We start from the raw sequence: 25,572 nt of genomic DNA on the forward strand, positions 1-25,572 counted from the left end.
CCCGACTCACACTGTCTCTGTCTCAAAAATAAATAAACTTTAAAAAAAAGAGAGAGATAGGTAGTCGCATAATTTCTTTTTAAGCGTGGTATATTATACGGTACATTGTGGCATAATTATTTTCTATAATAAATAGACCTAAAATAGAAATATTTTATAAGTGATGTTTGAATTAGAACTTTGGAATTTTTTTTAATGTTCGTTTATTTTTGAGAGAGAGAGCATGACCGGAGAAGGCCAGAAAGAGGGAAATAGAGGATCCGAAGCAGGCTCTGTGCAGCGAACACAGAGCCTGAATGCAGGGCTTGAACTCACGAACCATGAGATCATGACCTGAGCGGAAATCAAGAGTTGGCCGCTTCACTGAGGCCACCCAGGTGCCGTATGAATTAGAACTTTGGAGAAACACCTTCTGCAATGTTAATTTTTACTAATTGATTTTAATGTCAAGAAACTTGTATAATGGACAATTCAGTGGTACTTCTTAATTTAGATGTAGGGCAACTAAAAACAGTAATTTGACTAGTCTTGGACTTTGATAATAATTATAAATGTTAGTCATCACTTTTTACATATGAATTGAGCCTTGAAACGCATCACTATTTCTCTGCTATTAGTAGCAATTGAGTTTTAAAAACTAAACATTTTTATTTAATGGCGAAGACCTTAACTTACTACATTCAGGTCCATCTTGAGTTGCCTTGAGTTTAGGAATAACCAACCTGTCAGTTGAGTGGCAGTCTCCGAAGACGTAAACAGCCTTTTCGGCCCATGTGACATCACAGCATCAAACACTAGCAGGTCCAGTTGTTGTAAGCTGTTTTCTGCTCCTCGCTTGCTTAATGGTGACGAGCAGTGAGTACACATAACGGGATGACAGATGCAGGGAAATTTCACCGGGAAGTCGTGAGCACAGCGCATTCCAGTAGACAGTTAAGATTTCTTTTCCATGGGAATTCTCAGAGCCTGTAGTACAGTGGACGCTCTCTTATCTACAGCAATTGGGATCAACAGTTGATTTTTAAAAATCAGTTAAAACCTGGGCTCCTGGGTGGCTCAGTCAGTCAGGTGTCGGACTTTGGCTCAGGTCATGGTCTCGCAGTTAGTGAGTTTAAGCTCCTCATCGGGCTGTGTGCTGACAGCCTGGAGCCTGCTTTGGATTCTGCGTCTCCCTCTCTCTCTGGCCCTCCCCTGAGCGTGTGCGCACTCTCTCTTTCTCTCTCTGTCTCAAAAATGAATAAACTTAAAAAAAAAATCAGTTAAAACAGAGGATCAAAAATCGAGTCAAACCACAAGCATCTTATTTTAATTTATGTGTTCGTTTGCCAGTCTTTTGCTCTGGACTAAGGTCTTTTCTTAGGCTACACCCGTCATCTCTCTGGCATGCACCACACCTCATCTCAGTGTCATTTTGGCTTTTTTAAAGATTACCAGGGGCTTAACAGACATTTGTAAAGGAATTTGATTTTTAAAGTTCTAGATTTTTCCCACATTTCCCAATGTTTTTAAACCATGCTAATACTGAACTTGACATCAGTTTTCGAGCGACTTGCCTTTATTGTGTTTTTCTAAGGCATCTAATGTGGCTTGCACGGGGCCAGTTACTTCTGTCTGTGGTCACTTTTCATCTCTGTATGATTACACCGGCAAGCTCTAGTGGCAGAACAGTGGAAGCGACACAGTTGGTGGGCATTCATCTGCAGTGAACTTTAGACCGAGAGGAGCTCCGGAACCGCAGGCACACGGGCCGAGAGTGCAGGCCGTGTGCCAGGGTACAGAAAGCTCTGGTAATCTGACCAGGTAGCTGTTTCACTGGACCCTGTTACAGTGTCTGCGTAGGTATCTGCTGTATGCACGTGTGGATGGGTGGTGAACCAACCTCCTCCAAGAGGGAGCTCGAGAACCTGTTTCCCTGACCTCGTTATCCTGGAACCCTTTCGTGTTCCCCCAGGACACCCTGCAGGGCTCACGGTCCACACAGCATGTCTTGAGAAACGCTGGCTTGCAGCCGCTGCTTGAAAACACGGTTTTCTGCCAGTCTCAAATCAAGTTTCTCTTTGTCCCGTAGGCTCCTGGGGAAGCAGACTGGTCTGGCTCCTGACACCCCATACCTGGACCCTTGCTTACCCCTGGACATTAAGGATGAAATCCAGCAAAACGGGCAGACCATGTACCTCCGGGGAACAGGAGACTTTGACCTGTGCCGAGAGACCATCCAGCCTTTCATGAATAAAACAAACGAGACGCAGACCTCCCTCAACGGGGTCTACCAGCCCCCCATTCACTTCCAGAACAGCGAATTCTATGGCTTTTCGGAGTTCTACTACTGCACTGAGGATGTGTTACGAATGGGGGGGGACTACAACGCTGCTACTTTTACTAAAGCCGCAAAGGTAACCTTCAAAGAAACCCTCTTCTCCTGCATGCCTTTGAGAGATGGTGTAGACACTGGCAGCCTGTGTCCCCCCTTCACGTTTGGAGGCCCAGCCCAAGAGCAGGGGAAGGTGGAGGATGGAAGGCTGTAGGGCAACCTGTTGGGGATCCTGTTCCTTAGCTGAGCAAAAGAGATAGCCCCGGCAGGAGTCACAGATCTGCGGGGAGCCACCTGCTGCCCACCGCTCTGGGCACTGCTCTGATGGCCAGTGGCTTCCGGGTGACAGATTTGTATGTTACTCTGTAGTAATGCCACTGGTATCAGGCCATACTCCTGCAGCCTTCCTGTCGCTTAGCTGCCGGGACCCTTGTTCTCTTGTTGGCCGCTGCCTTTCTGATGCTTTCTAGGGTCTTTCCAGGGTTCCCTACCTTCATACCCCCTAAACCTTGGGATCCTGGACTTCCACCCTTGGAAGGGTGTGGACCCTCAGGCTCTTAGCTGGTCTCTTCCATGCTCATGGTTCGCAACTACTGCCCACCAAGAAGAGGCTCCAGCCTCCATGCCCGGTGCCTCTTAGATTTCATGACCCAAAGCAAACCCACCATTTTCTCCCCGTGCCCTTCATCCTGTGATGTTGTCTCAGTTAATGGCATCCCTGACCATCTGGTCACCTCTCAAAACTCAGGAGTTCCAGACTTCTCCCTACCATTCATTCCTCCCTCGCTGCACATCCCCCATAATCAGTCATCAAGCATGTTATTTTACCTGTATTCATTTCTCAAAGCCCTCCCTGCTTTCTGTCCTGCTCTCTCCGCCCTAGCGGGGCCTGCGTCTGTCACCTGTCCTACTACAGGAGCCTCCCTGCTGGCCTTCCTGCATGTGGTCTCCCTCTGTCATTCATCAGTCACGCCGCTCCCAGAGACAGACCTGTCTAAAGCACAAGTCTCCTCTCTATTGTCTTCAGCGGCTTCCTTTTATACCAGGATAAATCACAAATGCCTTAGCGTGCCTTCTTCCCGGGGCCTCCTCTCCCGACCTCTCATGACCTACTCCAATCATAGCTACTTGTTGCCCTTGCATCCAAGCTACTTCCCATCTTGTCTTCATTCATGGTGTTTCCTCTGCCCTAAATGTCTGTCCTTACCTCTCACCCCAGACTGAGTGTTGTTCTGTGTTCCCTGGGGCAGTTTCACCATCTCTCAGAGCCTCAGTTTCTTCCTCCTTGAAATAGAGGTTGGAATCATAGCCATGCCAAGGAGTGGTCTTCAGTATTACACTCAGAAAAGGCCCTTAATGCTTAGTATATCTTAGTTATTATTATTACAGGGGCACCTGGCCGGCTCGGTTGGTTAAGTGTCCGACTTTGGGTTTCGCCTCAAATCATGATCTCACTGTTTGTGAGTTCGAGCTCTGAGTCGGGCCCCTCGCTGACAGTGCAGAGCCTGCCTGGGATTCTCCCTCCCTCTGTCTCTGTTCCTCCTGCGGCCACATGCCCGTGTGCTCTCTCTCTCTCTCTCTCTCTCTCAAAGCAAAAATCTCTAAAAATATATAATATTACAAATAACTTCAGGAAAAGATGGCACCTCTCTCCCTTCACCTAAAGACAAAGCCTTCTGTAATCAGCTTGGTGTTCCCCGAGCCTTGCACTATGTCGCTTCAGACACAGGCGGCCACTCTGAACCAGCTCAGGTACCACTTCACTCTTCCAGAAGCTTACGCCAGTCGCAGGCAGTCACAGAGGAGGAAACTAAGCAGTTTCGAAGAGGCTGGTTGTGGGCAGGGAAGTTTTCTGTAACAATAACTTTGGCAGAATTTTAAGACAGAACAACCATGGTCTTTGCTGATCAGTGAGCATTTGCTGGGTTCACGGTACACATAGAGGTGAAGCTTGTGTTGCCTAATTGGAAGGATATGGTTGTTATGAATATGAATTTGGTAAACCCTTTTTAAAATGAAGAACCTGTTCACTTACCGGTGATTTATTTGGGGTGAAATTTCTTCCAGGATTATTGTGCAACAAAGTGGTCGATCCTGCGGGAACGCTTTGACCGAGGACTGTATGCCTCACATGCCGACCTCCACAGGCTAAAGTAAGCAGTGGGTGGCCGTCCCCAGGCGGTTTCAAGAAGCTGTGCACGAGTGTTGGCCCCTGGCTTGCCACACCCAGGCCCCAGTCTACTTTTGCATCCTCATCGGTCACTGTTTCCCCTCACCTACCCTGGGCTCCTTTCAGACAGGACAACAGCTACTTGTGTCCAAACATGTCTTACAGTGTTTTGTTCACTTTTGCTGTTCCTTCCACCTAGAGTTCCCCTGTCCGTCCCTTGCCTGTTGAAGTCCTGCCCAGACCTCAGAGTCAGGTCAGCACTGTCTCACGTCTTCCTCTGCCCCTTCAAGCAGACGCCACCCACCTCAGTCTCCAGAGCGTGCATTATGTCTCCCCAGTGGCATTTATCAAATTCTGCCTTATTTCTCAGTAACTTGGTGCTTTTCAAAAATCCTGTCATTATAAGTCATTTAAGTGCATTGGCTGTCTTATTACTAACTTAGCCCAGCACTTTGCAAAAAGTAAGTCTCTGATAAGGATTTCAAATCACAAAATAACAGAGCTGAAAAGGACCCTGTGCCTTCTCGTTTTATAATAAACTGAGGTCCAAAGAAGTTGGCAGTTTATCAGTGTAAATGATCGCCTGAGGTAAAAATATGTCATGGCCATGTATTAAATCCTACCGAGACCAAGTTTCGTGAGCTCATTGATTTTGACAGGTGAATTATTTTGGGTTGTGGACAAGGGGACAAACCAAGTAAATCACCCGGAAAGGCGCACATGGGTGGTCCGGCTGCTCGATGCAGGCCTAGGGAAGCCTTTGCACCCGCGTTGGTCACAGGGGAAGGCCGTTTCGGCGTCCGGTTCATTTTGACAAGCAAATGAATTCCGCTTATGTTTGTGCTTGGTGTTCGTAGGTATCAGTGCTTCAAGTCTGCCTGGATGTTTGAGGTGTTCCATAGGGGCTTTTCGTTTCCTGTCAACTATAAAAACTTAAAGACAGCATTACAAGTTTACGATAAGGAGGTTCAGTGGACCCTCGGAGCAATCCTTTACAGGACCCGGTTTTTACCGTTAAGGTACGGCTCTGAATTTGGTGACGAGAATCAAACAAAAGATGCTTTTCTGTGGTTATGTTCAGCCCGGCAGCTGTGGTTTGTGGGCGTTTGGGGCAAGCGCTGGCCGTGGGCAGGACTGTGGTCAGTGAACTTTAACTTTGGTCTTCCCCGCAGTGCATCCTTCCCACCCCACCCATCCCGTCAGATGCAGCACAAAAGTGTTTGATTTTTCCCAAGTGTCTTTCCCTGACCCCTGCACAGAAGGGTTAGTTCTGGGGTTCTTCACCTTTATGGCTTTGGACTCCTTCTCCAAATACTGTTTTTAATGTATGAAGTCAATAACAGGTTACAGAGGAAACCACAGTATTGAAATATAGACATCAAATATATTTCTCAAATTTACCAAATATTTACAGGAAACGTATTGGTGATATAGTGATATGTGTTCTTTTTTGTTAAAATGTGAAATAACAAATCCGGGAGCAGAACTAGTGCTTCCTATAATTTCAGTACAGTGATGTCAGTGATGTGTGTCGATGTCTGGAGGCACCTGCCAGCCCCCACCACGCCATGTGACAGCGACCTGTGAGCTGCCCCACGGTCAAAGCCACAAGCAGTGCCGACGCTCCGTAGCTTGTGGTCTGCGCTCGTGGTTAGTGGAAATGCCGGTCGGAATCGGGAAAATAAAGGTGGACGTTTTCCCCGTTCGCGTTCGCAGACCTGGCTGTCAGCTGGCCCCACATAACAACCCTGGTGCACTCACAAATGAGGAGTTCGTTTTCGGGGGATTTTTTTTTTGTCCCCTTCACTTAATTGAGCATGTCCCAGCAATCCGTTTAGCTGGGCTAACCGCAAAACAGTGTGAGTTGTGGCTGCTACTGCTCCCAGACAGGTGCTCTGATTCCACATTGGCATCCAGCTCGTAGTGAAACCCTCACAGTTCTTTTAAAGTTCTCTGATTTTTGACCCAAGTTACAGTGATGGTAGCTGAACGCACGTTCACGTGGTATCCTGTTAATATTTACAGCCACCCTCTGTTAGGCCAGGCGGCCTCCGTTACAGAGGTAAAGAAACTGAGCCCCGGAGACCGGGATGGCAGTTTTTGTCTCCGAGCGGAACCCTAAATCCGGTTCCTCCGATAGGGCACGTGCCCCATGCGCTGTCACATCGCGTTCCTGGCCTGATTCGCCCTCTTTGTTCTGTGTCCCGGTGCCCAGGGATATCCAGCAGGAGACCTTCCGGGCCAGTCACGCTCACTGGAGGGGCTTCTCCTTTGTCTACAATCACTACCTGTTCTCGGGCTGCTTCCTGGTGGTCCTGCTCTCCATCCTCCTCTACCTGCTGCGGCTGCGGCGCATTCACAGGCGGACGCTGCGTGGCGCTTCGACCACCACCCTCTGGCTGGAGGAAGGCCTGCCGTCCCAGAAGATGGCCGCGTGAACTTAGGGACGGGAGTTCGAGAGCCCAGGAAGACTTTCTGAAGGAAAAGCCATTTTTGCCTCAGGGTTTCTCCTGCTTATTCTCTTTCGGCTTTGTTTTTGCTTTCCCTTTTTTGTTCCTTGCAACAAAAACAAACTCCGCTGTCGGAAGCTCTGCCTGTCCAGGAAGTGTTGTGGTTAGCCGTTCTGGATACAGGTTTAAGTGGAGAAAAAAAGGGAAAATGACTTTGTTTTTGCTGCATAGGATACCGACTAAGATTTTTGGCTTTTCTCTGAGGGATGTTAAATTTTAAACAGCTGCACTTTGCCTTTGGAGGGAATGGCAAAGCCATTTCCCATCAGTGGTGGTGGCACTGACGAGTGTCGCGTTCTCAGAACCAGAACCCGCCCGGCGGAAATCGCAGTCCTCTTTTTGTCCGTCTCAAAAGCTCTAAGCTGAAGAGGGTGGTGTGTAGTTTTCACTTACTGTTCAGGTCTGTCACTACATGTTTTCTTTGTGGGCTGAAAAACTCAAAGCCATTTATACCCAAGACGGAGAAAGGCAGGCACCAGGAGGTAACTTTTTAAAACTGATAGTCCTGGAAGATGTGAAATAACGACTAGAGCAGTGCACATGTGTGTGTGAGAGAGTGTTTTGTGTGTGTGTGTGAAAAAGTGAGAGAGAATGCGTGTGTGAGAGAAAGTATGAGAGAATGTGTGTGTGTGAGAGAGGGAAAGAATGTGAGAGAGAATGTGTGTGTGAAACAGAATGTGTGTGTGAGAAAGTGTGCGTATGAGAGTGTGGGAGAGAAGCGTGTGTGTGTAGGAGGAAGAGTGTGTGTGAGAGAGGGGGAATGTGGGTGCATGAGAGAACAATGCTAAGGGTAGAGGATGAGAGAATGCAGTGCTCTTTCTTTCAAAAGCACACACACTTCAAAATTTATTGTTTCATTTCTTTTTATGTAGAAAAATCCCCATTACCATTCATGCATTGTCTTTCCTCACCACGGGTAATGACTTTCTCAGTCGCACCTTTCAGCAGCCTTAGAACATTATGTCTTTGAGTTGGAAAATCCCTCAAGTTTCACCGCTTTTGACATCATTAGAACTGGAGCTCGTGCCTACTGACAGGCACGTCCGCATTTCTCAGTGGTACGTTTTTCTGGGCTTAATTGTGCTCTAGTTTCCTCCAACTTCGAGTTGGTGTTCCCCTCCTTAATTAAAAATGGTCTCAGTGGTTTTATTTTGGAGACCCCCATGCTTACAGGTTCTCTGTATTACGGCCATGATTGAGGCCATGGTTGTTAATACCACTGTAAATCCAGACGAAGAGAAGGGTCTGACTTCAACAAGAAATAAACTCACATTTTGAGAAAACAAGTTCGACATTTTAAACAAAGACCTAAAGAGGACAGCTGGATTGGTGTATGTGAGATCGGTGGTTTTACACCTATTCATTTTGTTTAGAAGCTTTGGGAATTCTCATACCTAGTTTTTTTAGGTGAAGTTCTTTTTGTGAGTGTGTGTGTGTGTGTGTGTGTGTGTGCGTGTGTGCTGTTTCTTAGAACAGTGAAATTCGGTTGGTTGGTAGCAAATGTTTATTTTGAGAACCATCAGCTGCTTTTTCAGACTTCGTTGATTAGAGAAAGGATTCAGATCCTGGAGCCCTTATTTAAGTTAGATTTTTATCTTGTTTATTATTTAAAACATGGCATACTGTATCTTGATGACTTGAAAAGATTACAAATGTATAAAAGAAACGCAAATTCTCTTACTCTGCTCTTCACAGTGAATATTCTAACAGTGAAAAAGTTATTGGTAGAATACTTGTCTCTGAGATCTATGGAAGGTTGGAGGAGCAGCGTCCTGGTACAGCCTCTGATGTGTGTGGGGTCTTGTTTCAGAGAGGACGGAGGTAAATGGCCCTGTGAAAGGTCCAGCTTCAGAAACGCGGGTCTCCAGCTATTCAAGTGCTCGGTCCCTGGTAAATGCTGTCCCTTATCAAGACCCAGCCACCGATGAGCAGTGTTTTAGATACCCCAGGAGCAGAGTGAGCTGGCGTGCTCGTCCTTGAATCCTCTGACGGGGTTTGTTCTGTAGACTGTGGGTGGCATTAGCGGTGAAGAGGGAGTGTGTTTACGCGTTAGCTTTTCTGCTACCAACCATTGGGAGTAGTAAGTGACCTGAGAATGAAACTTTTCAAATGCCTGGAGTATGTGATTTTTGCCTTTAAGATCAAGGCAAGGATTAGCCGGCATAGGCCCAGATTTAAATGGGCCTTAGTTCAGACTTCCTACCATAGATTGCCACTTTTTACAAAAAAGGGTGCCAGTGTGGCCCAGCTCGGTACCATTTGGGGGGCAGAATCAAGACAACCAGTTCTGCTTTGCACCTAGCCTAGGGATCCCTCCGCAAGGACCTACCTCAGTCTTCAAAAGAAATCCCAAATCAGGGTTCCAAGGCCCAAGCAACCTTATACTTTACATAGTTAAGTGCCCATGTTCTCCTGCCAAAGAACTCCCAGGAGGAGGGCTTGGCCAACTATTGGCCACAGGGAAAATCTAGAAGACCCTTGAGCTGAGAATGGTTTTTCAATTTTTAAAAGGTTGTTAAAAGAAAAAAAAGGGGGGGAAGAATATGTGACAGTGTATGTGACCTGTCGAGCCTAAAATACTTACTAAATGTCTCTTTATGGACAGATGTCCCTTAAAGATGTTCACTGACCCCTGCGCGAACGACCCCATTCAAGAAAGCATACGCACCGCATTCTCTTAGTTCAGGAGGCTAACTGTGTATGGGCACAAAAAGAGCTGGGCAAGAGCTGACCAGTTTTCAATCCTGAAATATTTGTGTGTGTACCAGAATTCCACTTCTTACCTTTCCCTCTAGATTATTTTCAAGATCAGTTTTCCAGTAAGCCAGCAAACATGCATCCCCCCACGGGTTGAAAAAGTGCTGTTCAGGAAGGAGGGCTTGCTGAGTTATGTTGAGAGGACTGCATTCTCCAGAGGATCTCACGTGGGTCTTTCTGATGCAAGAGGGGCTGGGCTGAGAGGCAAGCACGGGAGGAGCTTATTAATTCAGGAGAGGAGTTCATAGCAATTAAGGGCTGGCCAAGAAGGCAGGGAACTCAGAATACTTGGAATAGAAAGCAAAAGAAATGGCGCCCGTGGGATTTTCCGGCAGCCTCGTGGAAGAAAACGCCGTGTCGAGCCTTGCTGGGAGTGCCGCTACAGGAGACGCTCTCCTGCCATCACACTGTGCGCTGCTGCTTTCCAGACCTCCAAGGACGCTCACAGAGATCTGGCAGTCCATTGAAGGACATCACAGTAACAGTACGAACATACCCCTTTGTAACCAGTGCTGCTTGCATATTTTCACCCTCAACTGCTGGCCTTGGCGCTCCCCAGCCTGGCGGGGGGGGGGTGTTGGGTAAGCTGGAGAGGCTGCGTGTGGCTGCATCTGGCCCCCCTGGACGGCTGGGAGGGTCACTCGTTCACACCTGCGCACTCAGGTTGGCAACCTCTTAGATGGACAGATATTTAAAGTTTAAACATCAGGCCTGCATAGAATAGTTTTCCTTAGAAGAAGCATGCATCAAGAAGCTTGGAAAGGCAAATGTGTTTTCTAAGCTTTAAAAAAAAAAAACATCAGCTTTAGGGTTTTGTGTGATTATGCAGCAAAACTACCGACACGTAAATTATTTAGCTATTTATTTCTACTTGAGTGTTTTCTTTTTTATGATACCGCTTTTCCGGTTCAGTAATGAATGATGTGCCCCACCAAGGAAAATTCTTTGTTCTGTTACTGAGGTGATATTTTACAGTTAGGAATTACAAAAACTAAGGGAAATCTTTAAATGTGTTTTTTTTTTTTTTTTTTTTTTAATTTCAATGATGCTTTCCATTCAGGATAAGGATAATGGCCTTTGGGGTGCTGTGGGCTCCGATGAGTTTCCATATTTGGCAGCCTCGTGTTGCCACACTCGCACACAGAAGGGTGTGGAGAGCCAGTAAAATGAAAGCTCATCCGCTGGCCCACAGACCCTCTGTGAGCTTGCTTTCTTATGACCGAAGTAGGTTTTCCTCTGGTGTTTGAATCTTGTCACCTGTTAGAATGCTTAGTTGAACTGGAGTGTCAATTCGGTACAATAAATGGTCTGAGTCTGCACACCCTGCATTTGCTGTATTTACATGCATACAGTGAAGCACGCTCCGTCTGTGTTCTGGAGGGAGGGGTCTGCATGTCCAGCAGCTCACAAGCCAAATATTTCACAAGGAGAAATATTTACCAAGGTGTAATATCAACCCGTGTGTCAATAGCAAAGGCCATTCGGTGCCAACTGTTAATAAGGTTACCATTTTAAGATATTAACTATAGGGGCGCCTGGGTGGCTCCCTTGGTTAGGTGTCCCAACTCTTGATCTCAGCGCAGGTCTTGATCTCCGGGTTGTGAGTTCAAGCCCCACATTGGGTGTGAAGCCTACTTTAAAATAAATAAATAATAAATAAAATATTAACTCTGAATATAGATCAGAAAACTAGAATTAATGAACTTTTATGTATTTTTTCTTATAAATAGTGAAATCAAATGCTAACCTTACACGGTTCTGCAATTAGATCTAAGCTTAAAAGCATGGGCTCGTTTCCAGAGAAATGTGAATCTCCGTGTTTATGTTACTAACAACTATTAGAAACTACAATTCTTTCAGCTACTTGAGACTGTATAGAGGTTTACCCTGGGGTGGGAGGAGGTGAGCCCAAGCCATAACCCAAAAACTGATGATGGAGACAGGTGGAGTGGGAAGGGGCCAGCTGTTAACAAAAAGAAGAGCCTCAGACATATGTATGGAAGGGTGTGAGGGAATAGCAGAGCACAGTGGGAGTTCAGCGTGAGCACAGAAGCACGGTACTTGGAAGGCAGAAAGAATGGGATGATGAAGTTGAAAGAGAACTTGCTTAAATAATTTCTGAGGTAGGACAATAAATACAGGTCTTGGGCCTGAGGGCAAATAAAATATTTAAGGCATCTAAAGATGTCTGAATTTTACTCCACTTGATTGACGAGAAGTAAGTACCTGTTTCCAACAGCTGCCCATGTCAACAGGGCTGAAAGGCCGTGGTTTGGGATTTTTGTTTATTATCTGTTTCCATTTGCCCCACGAATGTGGAATGCATGGGAGGCTTTTTTTTTTCCACCCTGAAATGCTGCTAATGGTTTGCACAGAGGGGTTCTGGCGCTCACACTGGTCTGGGAGCAGAGACTCCGACGTCATCTGTATCGGAGTCAGACTGTCTTCTTATGGAAAGGTCATCAGAGGACAAAGCAGTGCCCCTTCACCCCAGTGGCCCGCGTGGCAGATTCTGCGATTTGCCTGGAGCATCAGCATCTGCGTGAAACCCAACACCTCGAGGTGTCCTCCCAGCCCCACCTGGGAGGGGTGTGATGGGAGCGCCTGATGGCCTCAGCCTGCCATCCCCCTCTTCTTAACAAAAAAGAAGTGACCGGTTGAGGCATTTCCATTTGTTCTTAAGAAGGTGTTAGTTCCCCCAGCAGTGTTGCCTCTTCCTATCAATATATCCATTAAGGTTGACTAAGCCCTGCCTCAGCCAAGACAGCGGCTTTGGCCTCCTATCTTTGCCCTTCGCCCTTGATCCTGTTTGGCAGGTGAATTAGCTCTGAGCTCCAGACTTCACGGCCACTTAAACGTTTCTGTCAACAGCCTGTTGTGTGTAAGAGACCCAAATAAGAAAACCCAGCCTGCAGAAGGATTTCTGCCCTGAGAAAAATGCTGAAAGCCCCTCACAGAACATAATGGGGGTAGTCGCAAAAGACAGGCGGCTTGTCTAAATGCATAAACTCAACGAAATGGAGGGAAAAGGAGACCCTTTTTTCTTCCTGAAAAAAGGAGAAGGGGGAAGGAAGAGTTGGTCTGTGGCCAGGTCATGAGTGCCCTCCTCATTCCCCGTGTGGGACTTACTCTGTCACTGTATTATGATTTCTAGGAAGTACCCAGGTCTGTTCTCACAGGTTTATGATTGGTAGGGGTTTTTTTAATTAAAAGCTTTTTAATGTTTACTTATTTTTAAAAGAGAGAAACAGAGTGCAAGCAGGGGAGGGGCAGAGAGAGAGGGAGACACAGAGTCTGAAGCAGGCTCCAGGCTCTGAGCTGTCAGCAAAGAGCCCGACACGGGGCTCGAACTCACGAACCATGAGATCATGACCTGAGCCAAAGTCAAACGCTTAACTGACTGAGCCACCCAGGTACCCCTGAAGTGGGCAATTTTGGAAAGATGAATCATACTCGTCCTGCCTGTGATTTCACAGCCTCAACTCCAGGAACCACACCCCACACTTTCTCCTAAAATTCCATCTTTTCCACCCAGCACAAGCTTTATCTATTACTTAGATTTGAGATTAAGACTGAGACACTTAAATGGTTTTTTTTTTTTTAAGTTTATTTATTTTGAGACAGAGACAGTGTGAGTGAGGGAGGTGCAGAGAGAGAAGGAGAGAGAGAGAATCCCAAGCAGGTTTTGCACTGTCTGCAGAGCCCGATGTGGGGGCTTGATCCCACGAACTGGGAGATCATGACCTGAGCTGAAATCAAGAGTCAGACACGTAACCTACTGAGCCACCCAGGCGCCTCAAGACACTTAAATAGGTTCTACTTAGCCTTGTTATTTCATTTTGGTCATGGCAGCCCAAGAAGATTTTCTGGAACTTCCCAGCCCTTCTCCATTCTGTTCAAATAAACATGTTTAAATTACCTTCCACCTTTTGTGGCCCTGTGGTCCATCAGTGAGTGTGTCTGTTCCACCCTGACGATCCTCCTTGCACATGGATCGTGATGCGTTTACTTCGCGTATTTGCATATTTAGAACTGTTCCAACGAAGAAATACTTTGTGGCGTATAGTTCTTCCTCAATATTTGTTCTAATCAAAATCTAGTTTCTTGGTCACATGACCACTTCTGGGTGTCTACGGCTTGTGAAGCAGCTCTTTTTACAAAGCTTTTATTCTCCGTCTGCTTTCTTCTTTCAGGATGGCCGAGCTCTGCTCAGTTTCAGCACCACATGCAGCGCGATGTGCCAGGTGAAATGGGATCCCGGGCCTCTCTGGAATCTGTCCACTTCCTCCCTCCCACCATGAAGTTTGCTATGGGAGTGTTGCATTTTATGGCTATGTTTAGCAAAACTTAGGAAAACCAAATTTACTTCAAGTGCCTTCCTTTCTTCTCAACCCAATCACTCCTTGAAGAAAAGGAAAAAGAAACCCCAGAATCAGGTAGAAATGAATAGGGGCAAACTTAGATGGATGTTTCCCAAAACCCAGCATAGAGGAAGGTAGTTTCTGTATATTGATCTTGTTCTAAGCATAACGCAGAATTTTTTTTTTACTCTAAATTATCCTTAAAAGTCGTCACCTTTTTACCCCTCCCCTCCCCCACAGAGCACCCAATGTAAGCAAGAATGGATTTAGAAACATCAGAAGTAGGGGCGCCTGGGTGGCGCAGTCGGTTAAGCGTCCGACTTCAGCCAGGTCACGATCTCGCAGTCCATGAGTTCGAGCCCTGCGTCGGGCTCTGGGCTGATGGCTCAGAGCCTGGAGCCTGTTTCCGATTCTGTGTCTCCCTCTCTCTCTGACCCTCCCCCGTTCATGCTCTGTCTCTCTCTGTCCCAAAAATAAATAAAGGTTGAAAAAAAAAATTTTAACAACATCAGAAGTAAAGATTTCTGTTCAGCAGCCATCGCAATCAAAGCTAACAGATGGCAGACTAAGAAGGCATTTGCAGTGACTCAAATTGACAAGGGATTAATATATGTTTACAAGATTTCTTGCAAACCAGGGAGCCTGGGTGGCTCTGTCAGTTGAGCGTCCGACTTCGGCTCAGGTCATGATCTCCCAGTTCATGAGTTCGAGCTCCCCGTCGAGCTCTGTGCTGACGGCTCAGAGCCTGGAGCCTGCTTCAGATTCCGTGTCTCCCCCTCTCTGCCCCTTCCCTGCTCATGCTCTGTCTCTCTCTGTCTCTCAAAGATGAATAAACATTAAAAAAAAAAAAAAAGATTTCTTGCAAATCAAGAAAAAAGGAAGAAGAAAATGGGCTGTGGGTCTTAGTAGATGGTTCACAGAAGGGCAGACCCAAATGGTTAACAAGAGATCAACGAAAGAGCCAGAGAAAATCAAATGAAAATAAAGAGCCCCTCAAATGTCAAACTTTAAGTGTCGGCAGTGATGTGGGGACTGTGACTTCGGTATTAAACCACTGCAGGCGCTCTAGAAAGTGCTTTACAGTTGGTGGTACTTATGTCCAAGTGCCAGTGCTCCCCAGGGAAATGTCCGCCTGGGGCCACGAGGGAGGTACAAATGGATGCTTTCAGCAGTGTTACTCAAGTGTCTGTTGTTGGAGGCAAGCAAGGTTTTGGATAAGTGAAAGGGGCAGGTGCCTACTGTGGAATACTGGGCAGCTGTTAAAATCAATGAACCAGGGGCACCTGGGTGACTCAGTCGATTAACACTTCTGACTCTTGATTTCGGATCAGGTCATGATCTCAGGGTTGTGGGATCGAGCCCCGCATTGAATCAAGAGTCAGATGCTCAGCACGGAGCCTGCTTGGGATTCTCTCTCTCCCTCTCCCTCTCCCCCTCCCCTGCTCGTGTGCTCTCTTAAAAAATAAACAATGAACTGGAGCTAAGTACAGCAACATGGATGGATCATAGAAATAGTGTTGAGCACTTAACAAAGAAATGAAATGTGTAGTATAATGCCGTTTATGTAACTGGCACAAAATACCGTGTCACGAGGGAACACCTCTTGTGACTGTGCAATATTAACATGCATGTTGTGAGGACACAGATTGGTTATGGAAGGAGGACAAAGAATTGGTTATGGTTTTAGGCTGACCAACCACACCTATTTGCCCAGGTCGTTCCTGGTTTTCATACTGAGAGCCACATGTCCCAGTAAAGCCTCAGATCAGGGCCAACACGGATGTCCACTCCCACGCTGTCCTTCAACATGGCAGCCTTAAAAAAAAAACTTCCACAGAATCCAACCAGTTGGCTCTCCATTTCACTCAAGGGAAGAACCAACATTTTTCTAATGGCCTATAAGCTGCCTGATATGCTTGCCCCAACTCCGCACCTCTCTGACCACTGTTAAGTTCTCTCTCTGACTCTCTCCGCTCCCACCCCACTCTCCTCAGGACCTTCAATGACAGCTGTCCCGTGAAGGGCCACCTGGCCACCTACTTAAAACTGACTTCATCCCTCCCCAGCACCTTCCAGCCTCCTTACCCTGCTTGCGTTTTCCCCCCATGGTACCACCTTCTAGCATACTCTACATTCATTATATGCATTGTGAATCTCTCCACTAGAGTGCAATCCACAGGGACAGAAGGTTTTCGTGTTCATTTTGGTGTTCTACCCCTGGTGCCTGACACCAGGTCTGATACACAGTAAAGGCTCAATAAACAGTTGTGGAACGAAAGAAAAAAAGATCCTTGCAGGAAGGGGTAACTGTGGGCTGAGAACTGAGGAATATGCTGAACACCTTCTGCCCCAGCAGGGCTCAGACTCCTTCCTTTACCAGAGGGAAAGAATGTGCTTCCCGTACAGAGTCATCCAAAAAGCCTAATAATGGTCTGCAGTGTGCCCAGCAGGCTGTTTAAACACTTTATTAGTGTGCGTAATCCTCAAGACAACGTCATGAGGAGGTGCGTTTATTATTCTCATTTTATAGGTGGAGAAACAGACATGGAGAGGTTACATAACTTGCCCATGGCTACACAGCTCGTAAGTGTGGGGCTGGGATTTGAAATCTGGCAGCCTATTCTAGAGTTCCACTAGCCAATAAGCCAACGTGGCCAGGCCTAATTGAGAGGGGCTGTAAGTGCAAAATATACGCCAGATTTCAAAGACTTAGCACAGAAAAGTTAAAAGGTCTCAATTTGTTTATATTGGTTACATAAGACAGGGTAATATTTTGGCTATGTTGAGTTAAATAAAAGATTAATGCCACCTATTTTTACCTGTTTAATAGGGACGCTAGAAACTTCAGTTAGACCAGCAGCACCAGTATCTCAGAGGCCTGATAGACGTGCCAAGTCTCAGGGCTGGACCGAGACCTCTGGAACCGGATTCTTCATTTGACAGGGTCTCCAGGTCATTGGACAACGCGCACTGAAGGTTGAGAGTGCTGCTCTAGACCAGGAGTCAGCACAATTTCTCACCAACAGGCCAGATAGTAAATACTTGAGCTTCACAGACCGTAGGACTTCTGTCCACAACTTACTTCACTCTGCTTTTGTAGTGGGAAATGTGTCACAGACCATATGTAAATAAATAGGTGTGGATTTGCTCCAAAAAATTTTTTTTTCTTTACAAAAAGGCAGTGGTAGGCCAGTTCTTCCCATAGGCTGAAATTTTCCAGCTCCTACTCTAGACCCTACGCTGTGCTGGGGCTAATATTAAAACACATCCTGCCTCCAAGATACCATTCTCTGCCTTTCGTTTCCTTCCAGACTCTGCTTGAGAGTTACAGCCCCTGATTTCTGCTTCCTACCAGGTGTTACTTAAGTGTCCCCAGGATCCTGAAACTCTTGTCTGAGCATGAACCCCTCGTTCCCCATACTTCCTCTCTCTATGCACCACCTTAGTAACTCGGACCAGAAACCTGGAAACATTCTACATGATTTCTTCCTACGCTCTCTCTCCATCTAATCAGTCACAATCAAGTATCAGATCCACCATTTTTCTTGGATAAAAGTTTCCAGGTGCAGCCTCAGTCATCCCATCTAGATAGTTTCCCCCTAGAGCCTGAAGGGGGCATCCCCTGATCAGAGACGCCAGCTGAGCAGCTGCCGAAAGACATGTCGCCACCTGGTGGCTGCTCTAACTCCCATGCTCTCTGTGTGAGAACCTGAACTTCCCCACTGAAGCAGCTTTGTATCCTTTGCAGCATAATCACCTAAAAGTACTCATTTTATCGGTGGAAATCCAGAAATGTGTGAATTGTACAAAGTGATAAAGATAATACATATGAAGTTTTTCAGGCTCTCGCTTTGACTCCACTGTGAGTAGGGAACCAAAAGGATGTGATCATGCGACCAGGTAGTTCCCCAGTTCCCCGGGGATAATGCTGGGGGTTGTCTTTTTTTTTCTTTCTTTCTTCCTCCCTTTCTTTCTTTCTTTTTTTTTTTTTTACTTGAGAAAGAGAGAGCACGAGGAGGGGACAAGGGTTGAGGGGGAGAGAGCGAAAGAGAGAGAGAGAGAGAGAGAGAGAGAGAGAGAGAGAGAATCTTAAGCAGGCTCCACGCTCAGTGTGGAGCTGGATGCAGGGCTCGATCCCATGACCCTGGTAGCATAACCTGAGCTGAAATCAAGAGTCGACCGCCCAACGGACGGAGCCACCCAGGCGCCCCACACTGCTTGCTCGCCAGAGAAGATCTGGAGAGCAGAGGCTGAGCACAACAGACTCATCCTTCACTCTCACACAAACGAGCCCTAACCGTGGTGATGAGGTGTGAACGTCAGGCCTGCAAGAAATTCACTTCAGATCAACCCCTTGGAATAGCAGGCACGTTAGATTCCAGCGGCTGCCCTAACAAATTACCACAAACTCAGGTGGCTTAAAACAACAGAAATTTACTCTCATGGTTCTGAAGGCTGGACGTGCAAGGTGCTCACAGGGCCACACTCCCCACCAAGGCTCTGGAGAAGGGTCTTCTCCCTGGCTTCCTGTGGTGGCCCACAATCCTTGGCGCCCTTGGCTGTGGCAGACATCCCTCCAGCCCTGCCTCTGTCTTCACATGGCCTTCTCCTCTGGGTCTCTTCTGTGTCTTCAGATCTCTCCTTAGAAGGACACTTATCATTGGACTTAGGACCCAATACAATCGCATTTTAGTCCATCCCATCCACCAAGACCTGATTTCCAAACAAGTCATGTTCACATGTCCCCGTGTTAGGACTTCATATCTTTTCAGTGGACAGAACTCAACCCACAACAGCAGATTATTTATTAAGCATCTTCTAGAAAGAAAGGGTTCTTGAAATGACATGGGTAATTGGACCCCTCAGAAATGTAGGGAAACCAGTGTGAGAAATGGGCAAATTTGCTATCACAGTAGATTTTACCACACTTTTCCTAGTTAATAGATCAAGCAGCAAAAGTCAGTTTACTACACTTGAATAACATACTAAGCAAACTTAATAACTGAACATTTATAGAGCACACACTTTTTAAGCACAGGTAGAACATTTAAAAAATTTAAGCCTAACAGGGACACCTGGGTGACTTGGTAGGTCAAGCATCTGACTCTTGGTTTCGCCTCAGTTCATGATTTCATGGTTTGTGAGTTCAAGCCCTGCATCAGGCTCTATGCTGACAGTTTAGAGCCTGCTTGGGATTCTCTGTCTTCCTCTCTCTCTGCCCCGCCCCCACTCATTCTGTCTCTTATCAAAATAGGTAAATAAACTTAAAAATGTTTTTTTAATTTAAGCCTAACAAATTTTGAGCAATTCACTTCACACTGACTGTGTTTTCTGACCACAATATCATTACATCAAATTAATAACAAAAGATAATTTTTTAAGCTCTTAGTATTTAAAAATTAAAACACAGGGGCGCCTGGGTTGCTCAGTCCGTTGGGCGTCTGACTCCTGATTTCAGCCCAGGTCATGATCTCATGGTTTGTGGGTTTGAATCCCAAGCAGGCTCTGTGCTCTCAGAGCAGAGCCCAGCTTGGGGTTCTCTCTCTCCCTCTCTCTCTGCCCCTCCTCTGCATGCACACTCTCTCTCACTTGCTCACTCTCTCAAAATAAGTAAACTTTTTAAAAAAAGAAAAATTAAAACACATTTCTAAGCAACTGGTGTGCCAAAGAATAAACCATATTAAGAATTAGAGAATAATTAGAACTGACCATTGATGAAATACTACATCTGAAAACTTGCTGGGTGCAGCTAATGTGCTTAAGAAGAACATTTATAGCTATAAAATGTACATATTAGAAAAGCATAAATGGCAAAATTTAATAAATAAGTAGAAAAAAGGATAGCAATGAAAAAAATAGAGTAAGGCAAATAACAAGCATAGAAATAGAGGATCAGCAAAACCAAAAGTTTTTGCTTTGAAAGCACTGATAAAATGGGGACGCCTGGGTGGTTCAGTCAGTTAAGCATCTGGCTTCGGCTCAGATCTTGCAGTCTGTGAGTTCAAGCCTCACGTCAGGCTCTGTGCTGACAGCTCAGACCTGGAGCCTGCTTCAGATTCTGTGTCCCCCTCTCTCTGTGCCCCTCCCCCACTCGCAGTCTGTCTCTCTCTCAAAAATAAATAAACATTTTTAAAAATTTTTACAAAAAACACTGATAAAAATGAATGAAACTTTAGCAAAATTGTTCATAAAAAAAAGAGAAGGCACAAATAATTTTACAAATAAAATAGAGATATAACTACAAATAAAGCAGATATTAAAAAGATAAGAGAAAATTATAAGAATATTAATGCCACTAAGTTTAAAAACTTAAGTAAAATAAACAAATCCCATACAACTTTTCCAAAGCTTATTCAAGAAGCAATAAGGAACTTGAAAAGTCCTACATTCAGAAAAGAATGGGTTAATAATATAAAATCTTCTCTTTGGGCCAGGTAGTTTTATAGGAAAATTCTACCAGTGTTTGAAGAACAGATAATTCCCATCTTACGCAAACTCTTCCAGATAATGTGAACTAGAGAGAACACTCCCCAACTCCTTCTATGAGGCTAGTCTAATGCTAAAACTAGAAAAAGACAGCAGGATAAGGAAAAACTAAGAAATGTATTTCTGTAATTGAACATCTTAATTAAAGACAAAGACCGGGGCACCTGGGTGGCTCAGTCTGTTAAGAGTCCTACTTCAGCTCAGGTCATGATCTCGTGGTTCATGGGTTCGAGCCCCTGGTCAGGTTCTGTGCTGACAGCTCAGAGCCTGGAGCCTGCTTCAAATTCTGTCTGTCTGTCTGTCTGTCTGTCTCTCTCTCTCTGCCCCTCCCCCACTCACACTCTATCTCTCTTTCAAGAATAAACATTAAAAAAAAAGATAAAGACCATATGATCACATCAGTAGATACAGGAAATGTATGTGACAATATTCAAGATACCTATGATAATAAAAATCTACAGACAAATAAGGAACCGAAGGGGGCTCCCTGACCCTGATAAAGGTTATGTACCATAGCCTGCAGCCAGCCTGATTTGTAATGGTGAAAAGTTACACATTCTCTGTACAGTCAGAAACAAAACTAGGATTCCCACTACAACCACCTCTATTCAGCCTCTCACCAAATGACCAAGTCTGTGCATGAGGCCGAGGAAAACAAACAAAATTATAAGAACTGGAAAGGAAGAGATAAAAGCATCATTTTTCATAAATAATATGCTTGCCTACATGGATTCTAATAAAAGAATTTTCATTTATTAGAATAAGAAAGCCAGCAAGGCTTTAATATCAAAAGAACAATTGCATTTTTATGCATTGGCAACCAAATTAGAAAAGTATTTTGAAAAATGCCCCTCATAATAGCAATACAAATATGAAGTGCTTGGAATAAATCTAACAAAATATGAGCAAGACCTTTATGGAGAAAATTATACAAATTTAATGAGAAACTGTAAGGAAGATCAAAAGTGGAAAAATATGCCATGTTCATTGGCAAAGATGGCTGAGATATCGATTATGAGAAATCAATCCTCCCCAAACTGATCTATGGGTTCCGTGTAATTCCGGCCAGAATTCTAAGAGGGTTTTAAATAGAAACGCTGATTCTAAAATTTATATGGAGGAACAAATGGTCAAGCCCTGGGTGGCTCAGTCGGTTGAGCGTCTGACTCTTGATTTCTGCTCAGGGCATGATCTGAGGGTCGTGGGATCAAGCCCCACCCTGAGAATGGAGCCTGCTTAAGATTCTCTCTCTCTTCCTCTGCCCCCACCCTCCACCCCCCGCTTGGGCACTCTCTCTCTCTCTCTCTCAAATAAAAATAAATAAAGAAAGGGGCGCCTGGGTGGCTCAGTCGGTTAAGCGTCCGACTTCAGCTCAGGTCACGATCTCGCGGTCCATGAGTTCGAGCCACGCGTCGGGCTCTGGGCTGATGGCTCAGCGCCTGGAGCCTGCTTCCAATTCTGCGTCTCCCTCTCTCTCTGCCCCTCCCCCGTTCATGCTGTGTCTCTCTCTGTCTCAAAAATAAATAAACGTTAAAAAAAATTTTTAAAAAAATAAAGCAGTTGTTCTCAACTGGGGGCGATTTAAAAGAAAGAAAGAAAGAGAATAGCCAAAATGCTCTAAAAAAAAAAAAGACTTTCATTCTAATGTTACCACATGTTCTATTCTGCTAACATTTAGGAGAGTGTAGTGGGGATAGTGTGCTCCATCCAGGGCTCATTTTTGCTTTCTCATCCCATGGCTATGATCACTTGGCAGGTGGGGATGTCTGTTGGTTCAGTGTCACTTGAAGGAGATGGCTGACCTTGAAGCACAGCTGGTTTACATGCCTGAATTTGAACACAGCCAGCAGGATGTACAAATTAAGACATTTAACTAGGTTAAGTGATTGAGTTTTTTTTTTTTTCTCCTCAGATTGCCAAACATTCAAAACTGGGTGCCCTCCAGTTCTGGTGAGGGAATGGCGAAATAGGCGGGTGCTCTCATGTGTATGGCTTCCTTGTGGGAATATGAATTGCAGCAATCTTTAGCACGAGTAACCTGATGACATCAACTGAAAATTTGAAATAATCCTCCCTTTTGGCTAGATCAGACCACTCCTAGAAGTCTGTACTACAGAAAGAAAAACATGTTTGCACTTTGCCGGATACATAGCTGACGTTCATGAGCTTTCATACTGTAGCCAGGCATGGTTCTCCACTCCTCCTTATGTGCATAAACTCATTTAATCCCTGTAACAATCCCACAAAGCAAGAGTTATTACTGCCTCCATATTCCACATAAGGAAATGAAACTTAACTCTGGCAGCTTGGTAAAGCACATAGCTAGGGTGAAGCTAGGATTCCAACCTAGGCAATCTGTCTCCATGGCAAACATTCCTAAATACAGAACCACTTGTAATCACAAAACTGGAATCATCTGAATGCTTATCCACAGTGGAATGAATGGTTGAATAAATTATGAAATCTACATGCTACAAAATATACAGTTATTAAAAGAAGTGAGTTCTAAATAATACATTTAACAGAAATAGTTTGCATTTCTATAAACCAATAATGAAGCAGCAGAAAGAGAAATCAAGGATTCAATCCTATTTACAATTGCATCAAAACCCATAAAATACCTAGGAATAAACCTAACCAAAGAGGTGAAAAACCCATACACTGAACACTATAGAAAGTTTATGAGAGAAATTGAAGAAGACACACAAAAAAGTGGAAAGACATTCCATGCTCATGGATAGGAAGAACAAATATTGTTAAAATGTCTATACTACCCAAAGCAATCTACACATTCAGTGAAATCCCTATCAAAATAACACCAGCATTCTTCACAGAGCTAGAATAAACAATTCTTTTTTTTTAAATTTTTTAAATGTTCTATTTATTTTTGAGAGAGACAGACAGAGTACAAGCAGGGGAGGGGCAGAGAGAGAGGGAGACACAGAATCCGAAGCAGGCTCCAGGCTCTGAGTTGTCAGCACAGAGTCTGACGTGGGGCCTGAACCCACAAACCATGAGATCATAACCTGAGCCAAAGTTGGACATTTAACCAACTGAGCCGGAACAACTGCCCCCAGAACAAATCTAAAATTTGCATAGAACCAGAAAAGATGCCGAATAGCCAAAGTAATATGGAAAAAGAAAACCAACGCTGGAGGCATCACAATTCTGTAATACATCAAAATGTATTACAAAGCTGTAATCATCAAGACATTATGGTACTGGCACAAAAACAGACACATAGATCAAATGGAGCAGAATAGAGAGCCCAGAAATGGACCCACAAATGTATGGCCAACTAATTTTTGACAAAGGAAAGAATATCCAATGGAAAAAAGACAGTCTCTTAAGCAAATAGTATTGGGAAAACTGGACACCGACATGCAGAAGAATGAATCTGGACCACTTTCTTACACCATACACACACAGAAAAAAACCCTCAAAATGGATGAAAGACCTAAATATAAAGTAGGATGTTATCAAAATCCTAGAGGAGAAAACAGGCAACAACCTCTTTGACCTCAGCCATAGCAATTTCTTATTTGACATGTCTCTGGAGGCAAGGGACACAAAAGCAAAAATGAACTATTGGGACCTCATCAAGATAGAAATCTTCTGCACGGTGAAGGAAACAATCAGCAAAACTAAAAGACAACTGACAGAATGGGAGAAGATATTTGCAAATGGCATATCAGATAAAGGGTTAGTATCCAAAATCTATAAAGAACTTATCAAACTCAATACCCAAATACATGAAATGGGCAGAAGACATGAAGAGATATTTTCCAAAGAAGACATCTAGATGGCTAATAGACACATGAAAAAATGCTCAACATCGCCCATCATCAGGGAAATACAAATCAAAACCACAATGAGATACCACCTCACACCTGTCAGAATGGCTAACATTAACAACAACTCAGGCAACAACAGATGTTGGTGAGGATTCAGAGAAAGAGGAACCCTCCTGCACTGCTGGTGAGAATGCAAACTGGTGCAGTCACCCTGGAAAACAGTGTGGAGTTTCCTCAAAAAATTGAAAATAGAACTACCTTATGACTCAGCAATTGCACTACTAGGTATTTATCCAAAGTATACAGGAGTATTGATTAGAAGGGGCACATGCACCCCAATATTTATATCAGCACTATTGACAATAGCCAAAGTATGGAAAGAGCCCAAATGTCCATCAACTGATGAATAGATAAAGAAGATATGGTATAGATATACAATAGAGTATTACTTGGCAATCAAAAAGGATGAAATCTTGCATTTACAACAACGTGGATGGAACTAGAGGGTATTATGCTAAGCGAAATAAGAGAAAGACAAAATCATATGATTTCACTCATCTGTGGAATTTAAGAAACAAAACAGATGAACATAGGGGAAGGGAAACAAAAAGAATATAAAAACAGAGAGGGAAACAAACCATAAGAGACTCTTAAATACAGAGAACAAACTGAGGGCTGCTGGAAAGGTGTTGGTTGGGGAGCTGGGCTAAACGGGAAATGGGTATTAAAAAGGGCACTTGTTGGGATGGGCACTGGGTGTTAGATATAAATTATGAGTCACTAAATTTCATTCTTGAAATCATTATTACACTATATGTTAACTAACTTGGATTTAAATTTTAAAAAAAGATGTGTGATATATACATACAATGGAATATTATTCAGCAATAAAAAAGAATGAAATCTGGTCATTTGCAACAACATGGATGGAGCTAGAGAGTATAATGTTAAGTGAAGTAAGTCAGTCATAGAAAGACAAATCTCATATAATTTCACTCACATGTGGAATTTATAAAACAAAACAAATGAGCTAAGGGGAAAAAAGAGAGAGAGAGAAACCAAGAAACAGACTCTTAATTATAGGGAACAAACTGATGGCTACCAGAGGGGAGGAGGGGAGGAGGATGGGTTAAATAGGTGAGGGGATTAAGGAGGGCACTTGTCATGAGGAGCACTGGATGAT

General features: G+C 44.6%; 1 protein-coding gene across 6 annotated transcripts in view; it reads left to right on the forward strand.

The window, feature by feature from the left end:
• Positions 1 to 16,976, forward strand: part of ENTPD4 (ectonucleoside triphosphate diphosphohydrolase 4) — a 42,612-nt gene extending 25,636 nt beyond the window's left edge. For 3 of the 6 annotated variants that reach the window (XM_040490265.1, XM_040490267.1, XM_040490266.1), the window contains 5 exons: positions 2,069 to 2,393; positions 4,379 to 4,464; positions 4,681 to 4,734; positions 5,339 to 5,500; positions 6,697 to 10,591. In XM_040490265.1, coding sequence (XP_040346199.1) covers positions 2,069 to 2,393; positions 4,379 to 4,464; positions 4,681 to 4,734; positions 5,339 to 5,500; positions 6,697 to 6,919 — 850 coding nt within the window. In that variant the 3' untranslated portion in view covers positions 6,920 to 10,591. Of the gene's footprint in view, positions 1 to 2,068; positions 2,394 to 4,378; positions 4,465 to 4,680; positions 4,735 to 5,338; positions 5,501 to 6,696; positions 10,592 to 16,939 lie in introns of those variants that run through there. The other 3 variants (XM_040490268.1, XM_040490269.1, XM_040490270.1) reach the window with 2 other exon arrangements.
• The last annotated feature ends 8,596 nt before the right edge of the window (positions 16,977 to 25,572 follow it).

This window comes from Herpailurus yagouaroundi, unplaced genomic scaffold (genome assembly GCF_014898765.1).
Source record: "Herpailurus yagouaroundi ecotype Mexico unplaced genomic scaffold, PumYag 181, whole genome shotgun sequence".
NCBI classification, from domain to species: Eukaryota; Metazoa; Chordata; class Mammalia; order Carnivora; family Felidae; genus Herpailurus; species Herpailurus yagouaroundi.